The sequence below is a fragment of the Corythoichthys intestinalis genome, chromosome 21 (genome assembly GCF_030265065.1).
Source record: "Corythoichthys intestinalis isolate RoL2023-P3 chromosome 21, ASM3026506v1, whole genome shotgun sequence".
Classification (NCBI taxonomy): Eukaryota; Metazoa; Chordata; class Actinopteri; order Syngnathiformes; family Syngnathidae; genus Corythoichthys; species Corythoichthys intestinalis.
In genome coordinates, this window is record NC_080415.1 from 5,596,874 (window position 1) to 5,617,269 (window position 20,396).

A 20,396-nucleotide genomic window follows, 5' to 3' on the forward strand; every position below is an offset into this window, starting at 1 on the left:
TAGTCAATCATCATCACTCCCCACTCCCGCTCTGCTCTCTCCCAGGCAGCTGTGACAAAGTCAGACGACTTGTGCTTCATTCAACCAAATTGTAGTAACACGCCCCTTCACATTCGCAGTAACGGTAAGTTTGATGTTTTCTGCTGTTCTGTTTGCACTTTAATAAGAGCTGCTTTTTGCTTTGGGTTTTTTTTTTCCAATTGACCACACTTCACATACTCTAATAAGAAAAAAAGGTCTTTTGTTTTTTCTGTTGTACCGAACCGTGACCCAATGCTAAGTTACGTACCGAACCATGACTTGCGTGTAACGTTACACCCCGACTCCTAAGCATGTTATAACGTATACCCAAATTTTCACTTGTTCGTGCTGTTATGTCGATCCGTTGCTGAGCACTGACTGCAGAGTTCCACCAGATACGGCACGCTTATGTGTGGCATTTGCACCTCTTGACTCATCAAGAACGCATCCATACATCAGGAGCAATCGCATTCTTTTTCTGAACTGTTTCCAGGTGTTGCAATATCAAAGTTCAAATAGAGTGCTGTTTTTGTTGGCTGAATTAGTTTTCTACTTGTGTAAGAAGGATCAATACCTTGGAATCTCCTCCGCTGAGTACATTCACCATGACCTCCATGACAGTCTCATGCATACCCAGAGCTCTCATTAGGTTAGGATGCTGGTAGAACACCTTGTTGTTCATAATGTCACTGTAAAGAAAAAAATACTTTATTTCCTGTTTGTACTATCTCGTTATCAAAATATCAACCAATGCTTGCTTCAAAAATCCAGGATGAAAAAAGGCCACAAATGGTTCACAACACTGCCTCTGTATGAAAGGTGTCCATGGAAATTGCTGTTTTTCCTAAATCACAACATGATTTTAGAAACAGGGAAATGAAAATGTTCTCACCTCAGTCCCCTTATCATCAGCTTCTCCTCTACCCTGCCCATACGCACACTCAGCAAAGACCTTATCTGACCAAGAGCAGCGAGGAGGTTAATAGTATCCTCTATTGATACAGAGTTTATTGTGTAAGTCCTGGGGAGAGCCCGAACCTAGACAGAGAGACAGATGTTGCTGCTACATTCATGAGATGTGCTCCAGAAATACAAACTGATGTCATTTTACATAGAGTTGTTGTAAATACACAATATTTTATAGAAGTTGCAAAGTATGTTTTAAAGTCCCCCCATCATGGGTTTTTTCACACTAATTAATAGGGTTAGGCATCGTTTAAAATTGAACGATTCCAGTTCCGATTCTTTTACGAGATAGGGTAAAAAAAAAATAGTGAGAAAATATTTTAATTGAATGTTTAACTTCTCTATGTTTTTTTTTTTTTTTTTTTTTTGTTTTGATTATACGAACTTCTCACAGGCCTATTTTTAACATTTATATAATTATCAGTCTTTGAACGTGAATGTGATGAAGTTTCTTTCCACAGGAGTGCACTTTCACAAAGATGTTTAATTTTCAAAGGCTCACAGAGAAAATATTTATACCTATTCTTTTGCCATACATGTACCTTAACTGGAAGCTACGACGAAGCATTAGTATAAATTCTTCTTTTGATTATAATCTGATGATCTTTTAATAATGTTGATTTTAACAGAGTAGGAAACAAGCTACATAAAGAATGTAGCTACTTACAGTGCCTTGCAAAAGTATTCGGCCCCCTTGAACCAACCTTTCGCCACATTTCAGGCTTCAAACATAAAGATATAAAATTTTAATTTTTTGTCAAGAATCAACAACAAGTGGGACACAATCGTGAAGTGGAACAAAATTTATTGGATAATTTAAACTTTTTTAACAAATAAAAAACTGAAAAGTGGGGCGTGCAATATTATTCGGCCCCCTTGCGTTAATACTTTGTAGCGCCACCTTTTGCTCCAATTACAGCTGCAAGTCGCTTGGGGTATGTTTCTATCAGTTTTGCACATCGAGAGACTGACATTCTTGCCCATTCTTCCTTGCAAAACAGCTCGAGCTCAGTGAGGTTGGATGGAGAGTGTTTGTGAACAGCAGTCTTCAGCTCTTTCCACAGATTCTCGATTGGATTCAGGTCTGGACTTTGACTTGGCCATTCTAACACCTGGATACGTTTATTTTTGAACCATTCCATTGTAGATTTGGCTTTATGTTTTGGATCATTGTCCTGTTGGAAGATAAATCTCCGTCCCAGTCTCAGGTCTTGTGCAGATACCAACAGGTTTTCTTCCAGAATGTTCCTGTATTTGGCTGCATCCATCTTCCCGTCAATTTTAACCATCTTCCCGGTCCCTGCTGAAGAAAAGCAGGCCCAAACCATGATGCTGCCACCACCATGTTTGACAGTGGGGATGGTGTGTTCAGGGTGATGAGCTGTGTTGCTTTTACGCCAAACATATCGTTTTGCATTGTGGCCAAAAAGTTCAATTTTGGTTTCATCTGACCAGAGCACCTTCTTCCACATGTTTGCTGTGTCTCCCAGGTGGCTCTTGGCAAACTTTAAACGAGACTTTTTATGGATATCTTTGAGGAATGGCTTTCTTCCCTCCACTCTTCCATAAAGGCCAGATTTGTGCAGTGTACGACTGATTGTTGTCCAATGGACAGACTCTCCCACCTCAGCTGTAGATCTCTGCAGTTCATCCAGAGTGATCATGGGCCTCTTGGCTGCATCTCTGATCAGTTTTCTCCTTGTTTGAGAAGAAAGTTTGGAAGGACGGCCGGGTCTTGGTAGATTTGCAGTGGTCTGATGCTCCTTCCATTTCAATATGATGGCTTGCACAGTGCTCCTTGAGATGTTTAAAGCTTGGGAAATCTTTTTGTATCCAAATCCGGCTTGAAACTTCTCCACAACAGTATCTCGGACCTGCCTGGTGTGTTCCTTGGTTTTCATAATGCTCTCTGCACTTTAAACAGAACCCTGAGACTATCACAGAGCAGGTGCATTAATACGGAGACTTGATTACACACAGGTGGATTCTATTTATCATCATCGGTCATTTAGGACAACATTGGATCATTCAGAGATCCTCACTGAACTTCTGGAGTGAGTTTGCTGCACTGAAAGTAAAGGGGCCGAATAATATTGCACGCCCCACTTTTCAGTTTTTTATTTGTTAAAAAAGTTTAAATTATCCAATAAATGTTGTTCCACTTCACGATTGTGTCCCACTTGTTGTTGATTCTTGACAAAAAAATTAAATTTCATATCTTTATGTTTGAAGCCCGAAATGTGGTGAAAGGTTGCAAGATTCAAGGGGGCCGAATACTTTTGCAAGGCACTGTATATGGGTTATATAGACTGAGAAGTCTACTGCTTTAAGATGGCGGCTGTTTACTAACGCCTGCGAGTCTGTCATTTCGCATGTAGTTCTACATACATGTGATATATACTAGCCCAACGTAATAATACGACTTATTCTCATACTATTCCATCCATCGATCCATCATCTACTGCTTAATCCGGGGTCGGGTCGAGGGGACAACAGACAAGACGTACTGTATATTTTTGATTCACTTGCCTTGTTCTGACGGCGCAGCGTGTCAAATCTGCGGCACTCAGCTATGCACTTGGGACTCGGATCTCGTATTCGATGAAGCCGGAGGTCTTTAATCATATTGGTTGTGCAGCCGCCTTTGCATTATACGTATAGTTGTGTTGAAAATGTTGCACTGAGCTGACTGGTCTTTTTTTTTGTAAAGTTGAGCCAAACGTTTGAGCGCCGCCGCACCGTGTCCATGGTTGTAATCAAGTTGCAATGCACAAACACACTCTTCTAGTGGGTTCTTCTTCATCGTTTTCGGCAGCAATTTGTTTCTGCTCGGCGGTCAGGGCATCACAACATGTAATCGAAATTTTAAAATTCGAACGGTTCCAGAAGTATCGGAGTGTTAAAACTGGATCCCATCGATGCTTGATGCCCAACCCTAATAATTAATGATTGAAACTTGTCAAAGAGTCTTCAAAACTCAATTATCAAGCCTGAAATACATCCATATCTAATGTAAATTGTGTAATAAAAATCGTTTTTGTCACGGTTTGCCTCTGCATCGCTAAAACCAACGACGTCATCAAAGGCAAGGATTTCGGCACACGGCATATGACTCAATAGAAAACAGCAATCGAGACTCTTTGACTTGATCTTGCAACCAGTAGCAGTACAAAATTGAAAGTGGGTCAGAGAAGAAAATAAGTCCCAAAGAAAAAGATTCTGGATACATTTTACCATTAAAAAGAAAACAATCAAACCGGAGCTAATAACACATAACACAGTGCATGTGTGCACCAGGGATGGAGAGCGCTGTAAAGGGAAGCAAGTGGACTCCTGTTATCACCAGACCTTGGATGCCCGAATAGTAAATATCTTACATTTACGCCTCTCGACTTTTGGGTATCGACTGAATATATTTATAGTTTGAAATATGATTTAATGATAGACTTTTGGCGATGCCGGGGCCAACAACTATAGCCTTGTTTTTTCCGTCCAATGTAATTGTTAACAACTCTTCAATGAAATCACATTATTTGTAACTTGGTCAAAGCACTCTTCAGTAAAATGTTTTGTCAAAACAACAGAATAAACCGGCTGGTCCACTTTATATGGTTAATCAAGTTAGCTCACTGCTTGGTCGGACAGAAAATGTAGCGTTTTCTACAGAACACATATTAACGATTTTTACAATTAAAAACAATTGAATTTCTTAGAAAAACAACTAAAACGTTGGCCGCTACAGCAATAAAACTAAATGGATAAGGGCGCTGAGCGCAAAAAAGGCCTGCCTTGAATAGCGTACGAATGCTATTTTTAGACCGCAAGGCTGTGTGACGTCATCATCGTAAACCGGAAGGGGGTCAACATAGTAGCGCAATCGCCTACAACCCATGCTAGTACTGCTTGTTTTCTGCCGGTAAGCTTTTAAAAAAGAACATGCCGAGTAAGGATTGCTGCTACGGAACTTGTAGAAACGATTCTAGACATTACATCATATGAAGGATGTTTTCTTCATACGTTTCCCGGACCAAAAATCCAGTGGATAAAATGTGAACAATGGATCAACTTGTGCGGACGTCCAAAAGACCAGTTTAATGCCAGCAAGGTGAAGCCATTCACCTTCGTATGCAGTAAACATTTTTTTGCGGGCCATTACCTTACAGATGACAATGCTGATCCAACCTGCCACAGCCTGCCCCAAAGAAGTACGCCATTTTGATATTTCTACTTATTTTTTTAGTGTGGTGTTTTGCCATGCTGCTTCTGTCTGACAATGAATGACCTGAAAAAAATTGTAAAAATGGTATCTGACTGCCACTATTGTTACCTTTTCTGTTGTAAAGAAAAAGCTTTAGTAAGGGGGAAGTGTAAATAAATTATTAGAATTAAGATTTGGTATTAATGGAAAAAAATAAAAGTGTTTATTGGCTGTCAATGAGTAGCATTTGCAATCACTACACAAAAATAGACATATAAATTACCCCCAAGAACTGTCAGAGATGTAAGACAACCAGAGGATATAGTATATAAGAAAGACGGGGCATATGGTGGTAAAGGATAGCTTGTTGAAACAGGAGAATGTCATTGTCAGGCATTGTAAAGCAATGCATGCAAGAAAAAGGTATTGATAAAAAAGCTACCTCTGCATCAGGTCGGCTCTTTTTCAGCCCTCGACACTCAAGCCATATCTTGAATTGAACATTTGTATGTTCTTTCACATCTTTACCAGTAAATTTGGCACCAGGGACATCATTTTCGGACAGAATTGGTAGGTTTAGCTTGGTAAACATCTTGTTTGTAGACTATTTAAATGCATCTAGCATGAGGGACAAACGCAAGTTTGTCCCCCCTAGCAACAGTTGCTGATGTCATGAATATTGATGAGCAAAGGTGACGTGTTACGTGCGGTACGCTATTACACGTAATCCCCGGATTACGACGTACCCGATTTATGTGATTTTGACTTTACGACACGTGTCTCGTCTGCTGTTCTTTTCTCAAGTCCTTTTTTTTTTTTAGTCGCGTACAGTGTCTTGTCCGCCAACTCTCAGCATTGATGGTAAGTACAGTGTATTATTTGTCATTTGATTTTGTTATTTATTAGGTCTAATTAATCTAAATGTTTGATCTCTGCAGTAATTACTATGCATAGCTGGTATTTCATTATACTACAGTATATCTACAGTCCGCTCTCTTTTGTCTGACGTCACGCCAGCGCTATTTTCTGTTAGTTTCGAGCGTTGTTTTCATGTTGGGAAGCGGGGGTGAATGCCATTTAACATTTCAAGAAGGAACAGGAACAATAAACTGTCTGGGCTCAGCGATGCCCTCCCCGTTAGCTTGCTATTAGCCCGCTAGGTTAATGAACAGCATTTGTTTTCATCACTGGAGCGGTGCCACTAATAGCTGCCGTTTTCCTTGTAGAATTGCCCAAGATTCCTACCTTATTTCCCTCGGTTATTATTTATAATTTTTGTGAGCAAATATGTTCAATTGATTTACTTTAACGTATTATGGTTTGCTCTATTTATATCTATTATATCTATTTATCTATCTTGTATCTATCTATCTTAGCTTATCTTTCACTTATTTTTTTTTAAAATGACATATAATACATGTTTATGGATAGTTATTTTGAGAGGGGGGGATTAGGGGTACTTAAAGGGTTCCAATTTACGTGGTTAAGTGTTCTTAACCCGGGGACTACCTGTACATTTCTTCCGTCTACGGATAATGGCTTCCTGGCCAACAGTGAAAATGGATTAAAACTGTACATTGCGCTTTTGTAGTGCATTTAACAAACAAATGGACAACGGGTTGTGGCTCACTGAAGTACAATCTATCAAATTCGGGAAAGTACTCCCTTATGTGATAGCGAGGACTTTAATGTTTATTGGTTCATGTGTTCATGGGATGTAAATGTGAAGGTAAAGTGGACTTTAGACCTTGAGGCTAGCCTGTGTCACATGCTCAAGAAAATGAACTGTTTATTGAAACCTGACACTTTCCCATCATAGTGTGCATTTGAGTCCAGAAGTGCCCCCGATGTGAAAAAAAACCAACATTCAGAATAAATTTGAACAGAATGAACAGAAACAAGCCAGAACCTGTCCTCCAATGCCATCATACTGTCGGTGCAACAAGACAAACATGGCTCTGACGAGCTCAGGATCCTCAATCACCGACTCCTGAGCCCAACGAACCATTGTCTCTGAAACCAACTGCTGTAGCGTACCTGAAAAGACAGTTGGAAAGAAATGGATATACTTGTTAACATTGTATTCTTATTAGTTTAGGCATGGTATTCAATTGTGTTAGAGCATTCCCTGCTGTCATATTTTGAAAAGGTTCACTATTGCACTGTGGTGAACTGGCGATAGTTTTCAAATGCTGTCAAAATAAAGTTGAGAAAACGGATGAACATTATTTAATCTCAGTTAAAAATGGTAGTAGAGGATGGTTTGAGGATGGCTGGGGGATACTGGGGATTTCCCCGGTGGGCCGGTGGTCAACTGAGCGGACCCTAAAATTAGCACACCCGCGTAATCGGCGCGGGGCCGATTCAGAGGGGGACTATATCCGTCACAACTGACCGAGTGAAAACACAGACAAAATGCTTTTTACGTTGAAAGTTATTCTGAATAAATGCTTAAATCCCTGAATTCTTTATAGATGTGGGCGTTATACAATCTCTTATCTTGGTTAAAAGAAAAAAAACTGTGCAGGTAGCTTTTATTTTACGCAAATATTGCGAATTACGAGGCTAGTCAATAAGGAAATTAGCGGCCGCCAGACGTAAACAAAGAGCTTTTTCCCTTGAATATTCTTGTGAATAATGCTTAAATCCCTGAATTCTTTATAGATATGGACGTAAAACAGTCTCGATTCTTGATTAAAGCAAAAAAAAAAAGTGCAGTTAGCATTTATTTTATGTAAATATTGCGAACTATGAGGCTAGTCAGTAAAGAAATTAGCGGCCGCCATATGTAAACAAAGAGCTTTTTCTGTTGAAAATTATTGTGAATAAATGCTTAAATCCATGAATTCTTTATAGATATATACGTAAAACAATCACGATTCTTGGTTAAAAGCAAAAAAAAAGTGCAGTTAGCATTTATTTTACGTAAATATTGGGAACTTTGAGGCTCGTCAGTAAGGAAATTAGCGGCCGCCATATGTAAACAAAGAGCTTTTTCTGTTGAAAATTATTGTGAATAAATGCTTAAATCCATGAATTCTTTATATATATGGACGTAAAACAGTCTCGATTCTTGGTTAAAAGCAAAAAAAAAAACGTGCAGGTAGCATTTATTTTACGTAAATATTGCGAACTATGAGGCTAGTCAGTAAGGAAATTAGCGACCGCCATATGTAAACAAAGAGCTTTATTTATGAACACCATGTCCAAGCATTACAGAAAATGCAGTGAGCGTTATGTGTGCTCGCGTTGTTCTCTAATCTTAAAAACACTCTCAACACTCTAAAACAGGGGTCCCCAACGGCTGGGCAGCGGACCGCTGCCAGTCTGTGGTGCATTTGGTACCGGGCCGCGCAGAAATAATAAATAATTTATTAACAACTGCATTCTGGCCGATTGACATTGGCCTGTGCCGCTTAACACACCAATATCTCTGTCTACTCTAGATATACAACTACAGGATAGGAGGTTGTCATAGAAATGCATTGATTGAACTGTTAGCAGTACATCTTGTTTTGTATATCTATGTACGCTTACCCTCGATAATAACGTATGTAAGTAGGTCGTTGCCCATCACATTTGTTCCCGGATATAATTAGCTCCCTGAATGACTGAAAAACCGACGTCTTCGGACAGATTTTTTATGTGGAAAAGGGTACCTGACGAGCCAGAAGATGAGCCTACAACCTCGAAGAAAACAAAATCTATGCTACTTCCCAATCACTAAAGACCCACGAACTGTGAAGGAGTGGATTCGTGACCCGTATGTGAATAAATCGAGTGATTCGAGCATGTCTGTGCAATAGGAATATCAGCTTGTAGAGATCGCAAATCACGGCGACATTAAATGTACATTTGAGACAACAACTCTACCGAGGTTCTGGATTAAAGTCATTTCGGAATATCCTGACATCGCTAGCAGAGCACTGAAAACTGTGCTACAATTTCTAACATCGTATCTTTGTGAAGTGGGCTTCTCTCACTCTCCCATCTCGGGACCATCTCGTCTCAATGAAACAAGCTCAGGCCTCCCACTGATTCAGCGGGTGAGTTGTATTTTCCCTGCACTTAACACGACGGGGCTAAAAACAAATGTTATTTTATATTTGCTGTATTTTTCTGCCGCTCATTGCTGATGTTCTGACAAATTTGGCAGGCTCGTAACGTTAAAAATGACCGCGAATGCAGCGATTCCAAAGTACACACTACAAACTTTCTTTAAAGAAAGGAATATTAACTTACGTTTGCCATGTTAGCTGCACACAACAACTTCATGCAGCTCTCTCACATAACGACTTTGCCGTGTCGATAAGCATTAATTTATGCCATTTCTGTGTTGCACATGTATCTTTATGATGTAAATAGTTTTTTACATAACATTTGAGAGTCCAACTGAATATAAAAGAGGGCTTTTTTCACCGCCACAAAAGCTTCGGGAGCAAAATTTTATAAGGGTGCAAAATTTGACAGAACACCGGCCCGTGAAAAAAAGACCCAAATCACACCGGTCCGTGGTGCAAAAAAGGTTGGGGACCCCTGCTCTAAGATATATCACGCCACCATATCATTATTTAAAAATTTTACATGAAGTCGCCTGATCTTAAAACCGCACCATCTACATGTGCTTTATATGCGCTGTCACCTCAATACAATATTATGCGATTCCCCTGAACAATGGATCGTTTTAGTAGGTGGTAGGTTTCTGTTCTCATTTTTGTGGTACTGTAAATTCACAAATCTGAATAAGTACTGGCTAATATTGGTGAATATTAGTTGTGGACCTCTCTGAATATCCACATGCACAAAACTACATTTTTACTGTACCAATATTTGGAAAGATGAATTAAAAGTCCTGCATGTAAACTTGATCCGGTTACAGTTTTAATTTTTGTGATACTGTAAATCCACAATTCCGTATAAGTTCTGTCCATGGTTAGTGAATATTAGAAGTGGACCTCTCTGACTACTCCCAGACTCAAAACTATGCATTTTCACTGGAACAGTATTTAGAAAATTTGAATTGAATTTTGGTCAACTCTAATATTATATTATAGAGTACGTAACGTCACATTACAATACTATTCAGGTCCACTTTTGAGTCAGAAAATGATGGCGATTTTGGAACATAAGGAACTTACTGGGTTTTCTATCTGTTTTTTCCTTAGGCATGTTGACCATTTTGTTCTTCAGGTAAGACACTTTTTCCACCAATGACATTAGTCGACCTCGAATGGTGAAATTGCTGTCCGCATCTGGTGTGTCATCTTCAGATAACTCTATACCTGATGGAACAGAGATATTTTAGTTAGTAATTGGAATGTTGAAGACAGAAGATTTCGCAACTTTAGTGCTCTACAATGACATACAGTATATAGCATTACATAAGTGTGTAATTTCATGTTTTCTGCCATGATGAGGAGGCAGAGACAGACATCAGATATCTTTTCATTTGCCTCTCCAAGACACCATTTGAAGATTCACCGTGTTTTTTTTCAACACTAAATGTCGAAGTGAATGGGTAAGGCGTCTGATTTCGGATCAGAAGAATGAGGCTTCAAGTCCCTTTGTAGTTGAGGTTCGAGCTGTTAGCTTGATAATAAAAAGTTTGGACTGTCCTCTCAAGGGCTGATATAAGTGTTGGCTCCATTCAGAAATTAAAGGAAATTGTGCCGTTTACATCAGCAGAGAGAAAGGTAAATATATTGTTGAGTACTGAAGACAATTCACAATAGACCTATTTTCACTTGTCTTCTCCAAGACACTATTTGAAGATTTGCCGTTTTTTCAGAACAATAAATGCTTAATTCAAGGGCTACGTGGCCTAATGGATAAGGCGTCTGACTTCGGATCAGAAGATTGAGGGTTCAAGTCCCTTCGTAGTCAAGGTTTTAGCTGTTGGCTTGATAATAAAAAGTGTAGGTCCTCCTCTCAAGGGCTGATGTAAGTCGTGGGTCAATTCAAAATTTAAAGTCAAAGAAATTCTGCCATTTCCATCACCAGAGTGAAAAGGAAATACCTTGTGGAGTAGGGCTGTGACAAAATATCGAAATGGTGATACATCGTGATACTTTGTGTCCCAAAAGGTTATCGATATGCTCCTGCAAGAAACGAGATATCATTTTAAAAAGCAACAAGTTGCTTTCAAAAATCTTCCACCATAATAGTGTCTCAGTTAACTCTAAGGCTGCCATCGACGGTGCTCGACACCCAATCCATTTGGACTGGGAACGTTCGTTCATTCGAAACCAGAGCATTCACCGTCATTCGGTCCGATTTTCAGGGCTGAGACTGAGACAAAAATGCGCAATCGTTTCCGTCACATATTCACAATGTGTGACATTTTATGTGTAGTTAACCTGCATAGTAGCAGTGTCTGGTTGTGTCAATCATGTGACGTGCTGCGTCCCCCTTCCCGACTCACCAGTGTGTCGACACGAACTAAATGTAACTCGTAGCTAGGGGTGTGACAAAAAATTGAAATAGTGATATATCGTGATACTTTGTATCCCAAAAGGTTATCGATATGCTCCTGTAAAGAATCGAGATATCATTTCAAAAAGGTTTCCATTAAAAAAAAAAAAAAAAAGGCTGCCATTGACGGTGCTTGACGCCCAATCCATTTCGACTGGGAACATTCAATCATTCAAAACCAGAGCATTTAGTCATTCGGTGTGATTTTCAGGGCATTTATAGGTCACTTGCTGTTCATTGTAGGGTATTTCCAGGTTATTTCCTGTTGAGTTTTAGTCACTGCCTATTCATTTGGGTGATTCCTACGTCACTTCCTGTTCTGTAACACAAAATGAACAGGAAGTGACCCATAAAATACCCCAAAATCAACAGGAAGTAACTGAAAATCAACAGGTAAATGACCGTAAATGGCCCAAAATTACCTCATTGCCTGGCATTGGCTGCTACTGAGGGCCATAGACGTTCAATCCGTTTGAAGTGGGAGGGATGGCAGTAAATGAACGAATGTTCATTCGCTGCCACCCTCCCATTTCAGATGGATTGGACGTCTACTCGTGACAAACTTATTCCAATTCAGAAACCTCTAATCCAAGTTTTTCTGTTTATTAGTTGTTTTTAGAATATCCTAGAATGATGTCCCGACCAACGTATCGATAATCGTTGTATTGCCATATCGTCAGATCATCGTTATCGTTAGCTTTGTATTGCAAACCGTATCGTATCGTGAGGTACCAAGAGGTTCCCACTCCTATTGTGGAGTACTGAAGACCATTCACAACAGACATATTTTCAGTTGCCTTCACAACATATGTCTTGTCAGTTGCCTTCTCCAAGACACCTTTTAGAAGATTTGACGTTTTGTTTTTAACACTAAATGCTGAAACCAAGGACTAAGTGGCCTCTTGAAAAGGCGTCTGACTTCGGATAAGAAGTTTGAGGGTTCAAGTCCCTTCGTAGTTGAGGTTCAAGCTATTACCTTGACATTAAAAGTTTGGGTCGTCCTCCCTTGGCTGATGTAAGTCATGTGTCCATTCAAAATTTAAAGTAAAGGATATTCTGCCATGAACATCACCAGAGTGAATAGGAAAATACATTGTGGAGTACTGAAGACCATTCACAACTGACATCCTTTCAGTCGCCTTCACAATAGACATATTTTCAGTTCCCTTCTCCAAGACACCATCTGGAGATTTGCCATGTTTTTTTTTTAACACTAAATGTATCAACAATGACTACGTGGCCTAATGGATAAGGCGTCTGACTTCGGATCAGAAGATTGAGGGTTCAAGTCCCTTCGTAGTTGAGGTTAAAGCTATTACCTTGCTATTGAAAGTTTGGGGAGTCCTGCCTCGGCTGATGGAAGTGGTGGCTCCATTCTGAAAAGGAAATTCTTGCCATTTCCATCACCAAAGTGAAAGATAAATACATTGCGGAGTACTGAAAACCATTCACAACAGACATCTTTACAGTTACCTTCTCCAAGACACCATTGGGAGATTTGACGTTTTGGTTTAAACACTAAATGCTGAAACCAAGGACTAATTGGCCTCGTGAAAAGGTGTGTGACTTCGGATCAGAAGATTGAGGGTTCAAGTCCTTTCATAGATGAGGTTCTAGCTGTTAGCTTGATGTTAAAAGTTTGGGATGTCCTACCTCGGCTGATGGAAGTGGTGGCTCCATTCTGAAACGCAAATTCTTGGGTCCTCCTCTCATGGGCTGATGTAAGTAAGACATGTGTCCATTCAAAACTTAAAGTAAAGGATATTCTGCCATGAACATCACCAGAGTGAAAAGGAAAATACATTGTGGAGTACTGAAGACCATTCACAACAGACATCTTTACAGTTGCCTTCTCCAAGACACCATTGGGAGATTTGACGTGTTGTTTTGAACACTAAATGCTGAAACCAAGGACTAAGTGGCCTCTTGAAAAGGTGTCTGACTTCGGATCAGAAGATTGAGGGTTCAAGTCCCTTCGTAGTTCAGGTTTTAACTGTAGTGTCGGTCTTATGTAAGTCATGTAAATCAAAATTTAAAGTAAAGTATATTCTTCCATGAACATCACCAGAGTGAAAAGGAAAATACATTGTGGAGTACCGAAGACCGTTCACAACAGACTTCTTTTCAGTTGCCTTCTCCAAGACACCATTTGAAGATTTCCCATGTTTTTTTGACACTAAATGTGTCAAAATGTGGTGAAATTAAAGGAAATTCTGCCATTTCCATCACCAGAGTGAAAAGGAACATACTTGTTCATTGTGGAGTACTGAAGACCATTCACAACATATTTTCAGTTGCCTTCTTGAAGACACCATTTGAAGATTTGCAGTGTGTTTTCTTTAAACACAAAATCCTGGAGTCAAGGACTGCGTGGCCTAATGGATAAGGCGTCTGACTTCGGATCAGAAGATTGAGGGTTCAAGTCCCTTCGTAGTTGAGGGTTTCACTATTAGCTTCATAATAAAAAGTTTTGGACCTCCTCTCAAGGGCTGATATAAGTGGTGGCTCCATTCAGAAATTAAAGGAAATTGTGCAGTTTACATCAACAGAGAGAAAGGTAAATATATTGTTGAGTACTGAAGACCATTCACAATAGACCTATTTTCACTTGTCTTCTCCAAGACACTATTTGAAGATTTGCCGTTTTTTTCTGAAGAATAAATAACTAACCCAAGGACTACGTGGCCTAATGGATAAGGCGTCTGACTTTGGATCAGAAGTTTGAGGGTTCAAGTCCCTTTGTAGTCAAGGTTTTAACTGTTGGCTTGATAATAAAAAGTGTAGGTCCTCCTCTCAAGGGCTGATGTAAGTCGTGGGTCCATTCAAAATTTAAAGTCAAAGAAATTTTGCCATTTCCATCACGAAAGTAAAAAGGAAAATACTTTGTGGAGTAGGGGTGTGACAAAATATCGAAATGGTGATATATCGTGATACTTTGTATCCCAAAAGGTTATCGATAACTCCTGCAAGAATCGAGATATCATTTTAAAAAGCAACAAGTTGCTTTAAAAAATCCTCCACCATAATAGTGTCTCAGTTAACTATAAGGCTGCAACTGACGGTGCTCGACACCCAATCCATTGAGACTGGGAACATTCGTTCATTCGAAACCAGAGCATTCACAGTCATTCGGTCCGATTTTCAGGGCTGAGACTGAGACAAAAATGTGCAATCGTTTCCGTCACATAATCACAATGTGTGACATTTTATGTGTAGCTAACCTGTATAGTAGCAGTGTCTGGTTGTGTCAACCATGTGACGTGCTGCGTCCCCCTTCCAGACTCACCATGCAGTGTGTCGTCTCCAGGTTCCATGAAGGCTTGCATGCACACATGCTAAGATTTAGTTTTCTTGGCCAGAGAGAATATGCAATGTTGCTTTGCCTTGAAAGGTCTGTGCTGAGTGATCAACACAAACGAAATGTAACTCGTAGCTAGGGGTGTGACAAAATATTGAAATAGTGATATATCGTGATACTTTGTATCCCAAAAGGTTATCGATATGCTCCTGCAAAGAATCGAGATATCATTTTAAAAAGGTGTCCATTAAAAAAAAAAAAAAAAAAAAAAAAAAAGGCTGCCATTGACGGTGCTCGACACCCAATTCATTTCGACTGGGAACATTCGTTCATTCAAAACCAGAGCATTTAGTCATTCGGTCTAATTTTCAGGGCATTTATAGGTCTCTTGCTGTTCATTTTAGGGTATTTCCAGGTTATTTCCTGTTGAGTTTGAGTCACTGCCTATTCATTTGGGTGATTCCCAGGTCACTTCCTGTTCTGTAACACAAAATGAACAGGAGGTGACCCATAAAATAACCCAAAATCAACAGGAAGTAACTGAAAATCAACAGGTAAATGACCTTAAATGGCCCAAAATTACCTCATTGCCTGCTACTGAGGGCCATAGACGTTCAAATGGATTGGACGTCTACTCGTGACAAACTTATTCCAATTCACAGCAGAAGCTTGTTTTTCTGTTTATTAGTTGTTTTTAGAATATCCTAGAATGATGTCCTGACCAATGTATCGATAATCGTTGTATCCCCATATCGTCAGATCATCGTTATCATGAGCTTTGTATCGCAAACCGTATCGTATCGTGAGGTACCAAGAGGTTCCTACTCCTATTGTGGAGTACTGAAGACCATTCACAACAGACATATTTTCAGTTGCCTTCACAACATACATCTTTTCAGTTGCCTTCTCCCAGACACCTTTTAGAAGATTTGACGTTTTGTTTTTAACACTAAATGCTGAAACCAAGGACTATGTGGCCTCTTGAAAAGGTGTCTGACTTTGGATAAGAAGGTTGAGGCTTCAAGTCCATTCGTAGTTGAGGTTTAGCTGTTGGCCTGATAATGAAAAGTTTGGGACCTCCCCTCAAGGAATCATATAAGTGGTGGCTCCATTCAGAAATTAAAGGAAATTCTTGTTATTTACATCACCAAAGTTAAAGGTAAATACATTGTGGAGTACTGAAGATTTATTCACAACAGACATCCTTTCAGTTGCCTTCACAACAGACATCTTTTCAGTTACCTTCTCCAAGACATCATTTGAAGATTTCCCATGTTTTTTTAAAGCTATATGTGTAAATCAAAGACTACGTGGCCTAATGGATAAGGCGTCTGACTTCGGATCAGAAGATTGAGGGTTCAAGTCCCTTCGTAGTAGAGGTTCTAGCTATTACCTTGATATTGAAAGTTTGGGTAGTCCTTCCTCGGCTGATGTAAGTGGTGGCTCCATTCTGAAAAGGAAATTCTTGCCATTTCCATCACCAGTGAAAGACAAATACATTGCGGAGTACTGAAAACCATTCACAACAGACATTATTACAGTTCCCTTCTCCAAGACACCATTGGGAGATTTGACGTTTTGTTTTTAACACTAAATGCTGAAACCAAGGACTACGCGGCCTCTTGAAAAGGCGTCTGACTTCGTATCAGAAGATTGAGAGTTCAAGTCCCTTCGTAGTTGAGGTTCTAGCTGTCAGCTTGATGTTAAAAGTTTGGGACGTCCTACCTCGGTTGATGTAAGTGGTGGCTCCATTCTGAAAAGGAAATTCTTGCCATTTCCATCACCAGAGTGAAAGATAAATACATTGCGGAGTACTGAAAACCATTCACAACAGACATTTTTACAGTTCCCTTCTCCAAGACACCATTGGGAGATTAGACGTTTTGTTTTTAACACTAAACACTGAAACCAAGGACTAAGTGGCCTCTTGAAAAGGCGTTTGACTTCGTATCAGAAGATTAAGGGTTCAAGTCCCTTTGTAGTTGAGGTTCTAGCTGTTCGCTTGATTTTAAAAGTTTGGGACGTCCTACCTGGGCTGATGTAAGTGGTGGCTCCATTCTGAAAAGGAAATTCTTGGGTCCTTCTCTCATGGGCTGATGTAAGTCATGTGTCCATTCAAAATTTAAAGTAAAGGATATTCTGCCATGAACATCCCCAAAGTGAAAAGGAAAATACATTGTGGAGTACTGAAGACCATTCACAACAGACATCCTTTCAGTTGCCTTCGCAACACACATCATTTCAGTTACCTTCTCCAAGACACCATTTGGAGATTTCCCATGTTTTTTATAACACTAAATGTGTCAATAAATGACTACGTGGCCTAATGAATAAGGTGTCTGACTTCGGATCAGAAGATTGAGGGTTCAAGTCCCTTTGTAGTTGAGGTTCTATCTGTTAGCTTGGTACTAAAAGTTTGGGATGTCCTTCCTTGGCTGATGTAAGTGGTGGCTCCATTCTGAAAAGGAAATTCTTGCCATTTCCATCACCATAGTGAAAGGTAAATACACTCACCAGCTACTTTATTAGGTACACCTGTCCAACTGCTCTTTAACACTTAATTTCTAATCAGCCAATCACATGGCGGCAACTCAGTGCATGTAGACATGGTTTAAGACTATCTCCTGCAATTCAATTCGAGAATCAGTATGCGGAAGAAAGGTGATTTGAGTGACTTTGAACGTGGCATGGTTGTTTGTACCAGAAGGGCTGGTCTGAGTATTTCAGAAACTGCTGATCTACTGCGATTTTCACGCACAACCATCTCTAGGGTTTACAGAGAATGGTCCGAAAAAGAAAAAATTTCCAGTGAGCGGCAGTTCTGTGGGCGGAAATGCCTTGTTGATGCCAGAGGTCAGAGGAGAATGGCCAGACTGGTTCGGGGTGATAGAAAGGCAACTGTGACTCAAATAACCACCCGTTACAACCAAGTTAGGCAGAAGAGCATCTCTGAACGCACAGTACGTCGAACTTTGAGGCAGATGGCTACAGCAGCAGAAGACCACGCCGGGTGCCACTCCTTTCAGCTAAGAACAGGAAACTGAGGCTACAATTTGCACAAGCTCATCGAAATTGGACAATAGAAGATTGGAAAAACGTTGCCTGGTCTGATGAGTCTCGATTTCTGCTGCGACATTCAGATGGTAGGGTCAGAATTTGGTAGCCTGGTACACCAGACTCAACGCTGTTCCAGCTATTGAGTCTGGCCACCATTCCCACGGAAACAATTTCCAGGGCGGAGCAAGCCACAGCAAACAGACAGCGAAGTGGACCAATCAGCGACGGGCAGACGTGACGTTAGTAAAATGGCGACGGCAGGACGAGGGACTTGTGCACGGAAGTAAACATACGAAGAGAGCGGAGTTTATTCGACATGGCTAGCGCGAGACAGACTGTTGTCAATGACTCGTGTCGATGTGTTTTTGGTCATTTTAAACTGATTTTACCGTGGATTGGAACATATTCTCGGCTCTGCCGTTCACCATCTGTGTTGTTGAAGAGACGACTTTCGACGCGCAAGAGTGACGTTGCTCGTGAAGAACACGTCACACAAATAAACGAATCTGATATGTCGATTGATTTTGTATCTGCTCGAAAAGGCCGTTAATGGGATGGTTCCCAGACTATTTCTCTCAGTGTTGAAAAATACAGGGAGAATAGTCTGGCAGAGCCAGGCTAAGAATTTGGCGTCAATAACATGAAAGCATGGATCCATCCTGCCTTGTATCAACGGTTCAGGCTGGTGGTGGTGGTGTAATGGTGTGGGGAATATTTCCTTGGCACTCTTTGGGCCCCTTGGTACCAATTGAGCATCGTTGGAATGCCACAGCCTACCTGCGTATTGTTGCTGACCATGCCTATCCCTTTATGACCACAATGTACCCAACTTCTGATGGCTACTTTCAGCAGGATAATGCGCCATGTCACCAAGCTGGAATAATCTCAGACTGGTTTCTTGAACATGACAATGAGTTCACTGTACTCAAATGGCCTCCACAGTCACCAGATCTCAATCCAATAGAGCATCTTTGGGATGTGGTGGAACAGGAGATTCGCATCATGGATGTGCAGCCGACAAATCTGCACCAACTGTGTGATGCCATCATGTCAATATGGACCAAACTCTCTGAGGAATGCTTCCAGCACCTTGTTGAATCTATGCCACGAAGAATTGAGGCAGTTCTGAAGGCAAAAGGGGGTCCAACCCGTTACTAGCATGGTGTACCTAATAAAGTGGCCGGTGAGTGTATATTGTGGAATACTGAAGACCATTCACAACAGACATCTTTACAGTTGCCTTCTCCAAGACACTATTGGGAGATGTGACATTTTGTTTTTTAACACAATGCTGAAATCAAGGACTACGTGGCCTCTTGGATAAAGCGTCTGACTTTGGATCAGAAGGTTGAGGTTTTAGCTGTTGGCATGATAATAAAAAGTTTGGGTCCTCCTCTCATGGGCTTATGTAAGTCATGTGTCCATTCAAAATTTAAAGTAAAGGATATTCTGCCATGAACATCACCAGAGTGAAAAGGAAAATACATTGTGGAGTACTGAAGACCATTCACAACAGACATCCTTTCAGTTTCCTTCACAACACACATCTTTTCAGTTGCCTTCTCCAAGACACCATCTGGAGATGTGACGTTTTGTTTTGAACACTAAATACTGAAATCATGGACTAGGTGGCCTCATGAAAAAGCGTCTGACTTTGGATTAGAAGGTTCAGGTTTCAAGTCCCTTCATAGTTGAGGTTTAAGCTGTTGGCCTGATAATAAAAAGTTTGGGACGTCCTGCCTCAGCTGATGTAAGTGGTGGCTCCATTCTGAAATTAAATGAAATTCTAATCATTTAAATCACCAGAGTGAAAGGTAAATAAATTGTGGAGGACTGAAGACCATTGAGAACAGACATCCTTTCGGTTGCCTTCACAACATACATCTTTTCAGTTGCCTTCTCCAAGACATCATTTGAAGATTTGACATCTTGTTTTGACCAATAAGTACTGAAAGCACAGACTGTGTGGCCTCTTGGATCAGGTCTTTGGATCAGAAGGTTGAGGTTTCAAGTCCCTTTATAGCTGAGGTTTTAGCTGTTGGCTTGATAAAAAAAAAGTTTGGGTCCACCTCTCAAGGGCTAATGTAAGTGGTGGCTCCATTCAGGAATTAAAGTAAATGAAATTCTGTCATTTACATCACCAGAGTGAAAAGGAAAATATGTTGTTGAGTACTGAAAACCATTCGCAACAGACATATTTTCAGTTCCCTTCTCCAAGACACCATTAGAAGATTTGCCGTGTTTTCTTGAAGACTAAATGCTGAAAGGAAGGACTATGTGGCCTAATGGATAAGGCGTCTGACTTTGGATCAGAAGACTGATGGTTCAAGTTCCTTCGTAGTTGAGGTTTTAGCTGTTGGCTTGATCACAAAAAGTTTGGGACCT

At 40.3% G+C, this 20,396-nt stretch overlaps 1 protein-coding gene and 5 non-coding genes across 8 annotated transcripts in view; 5 read left to right on the forward strand and 1 right to left on the reverse strand.

Moving 5' to 3' along the window:
* ryr2a (ryanodine receptor 2a (cardiac)) overlaps window positions 1-20,396 on the reverse strand; it is a 356,843-nt gene that overhangs the window by 201,624 nt on the left and 134,823 nt on the right. For all 3 annotated transcript variants that reach the window (XM_057825571.1, XM_057825570.1, XM_057825572.1), the window contains 4 exons: window positions 10,324-10,467; window positions 7,095-7,222; window positions 914-1,059; window positions 596-710 (listed from right to left, as the gene is read on the reverse strand). In XM_057825571.1, the coding sequence (XP_057681554.1) occupies window positions 596-710; window positions 914-1,059; window positions 7,095-7,222; window positions 10,324-10,467 (533 nt within the window). The remainder of the gene's footprint in view (window positions 1-595; window positions 711-913; window positions 1,060-7,094; window positions 7,223-10,323; window positions 10,468-20,396) is intronic.
* Window positions 10,996-11,068, forward strand: trnar-ucg (transfer RNA arginine (anticodon UCG)). The gene has a single exon. It is a non-coding gene; the product is annotated as a tRNA-Arg (tRNA).
* trnar-ucg (transfer RNA arginine (anticodon UCG)) lies at window positions 12,887-12,959 on the forward strand. The gene has a single exon. It is a non-coding gene; the product is annotated as a tRNA-Arg (tRNA).
* On the forward strand, window positions 14,021-14,093 carry trnar-ucg (transfer RNA arginine (anticodon UCG)). The gene has a single exon. It is a non-coding gene; the product is annotated as a tRNA-Arg (tRNA).
* trnaq-uug (transfer RNA glutamine (anticodon UUG)) lies at window positions 14,332-14,404 on the forward strand. The gene has a single exon. It is a non-coding gene; the product is annotated as a tRNA-Gln (tRNA).
* Window positions 16,259-16,331, forward strand: trnar-ucg (transfer RNA arginine (anticodon UCG)). Its single transcript has one exon. It is a non-coding gene; the product is annotated as a tRNA-Arg (tRNA).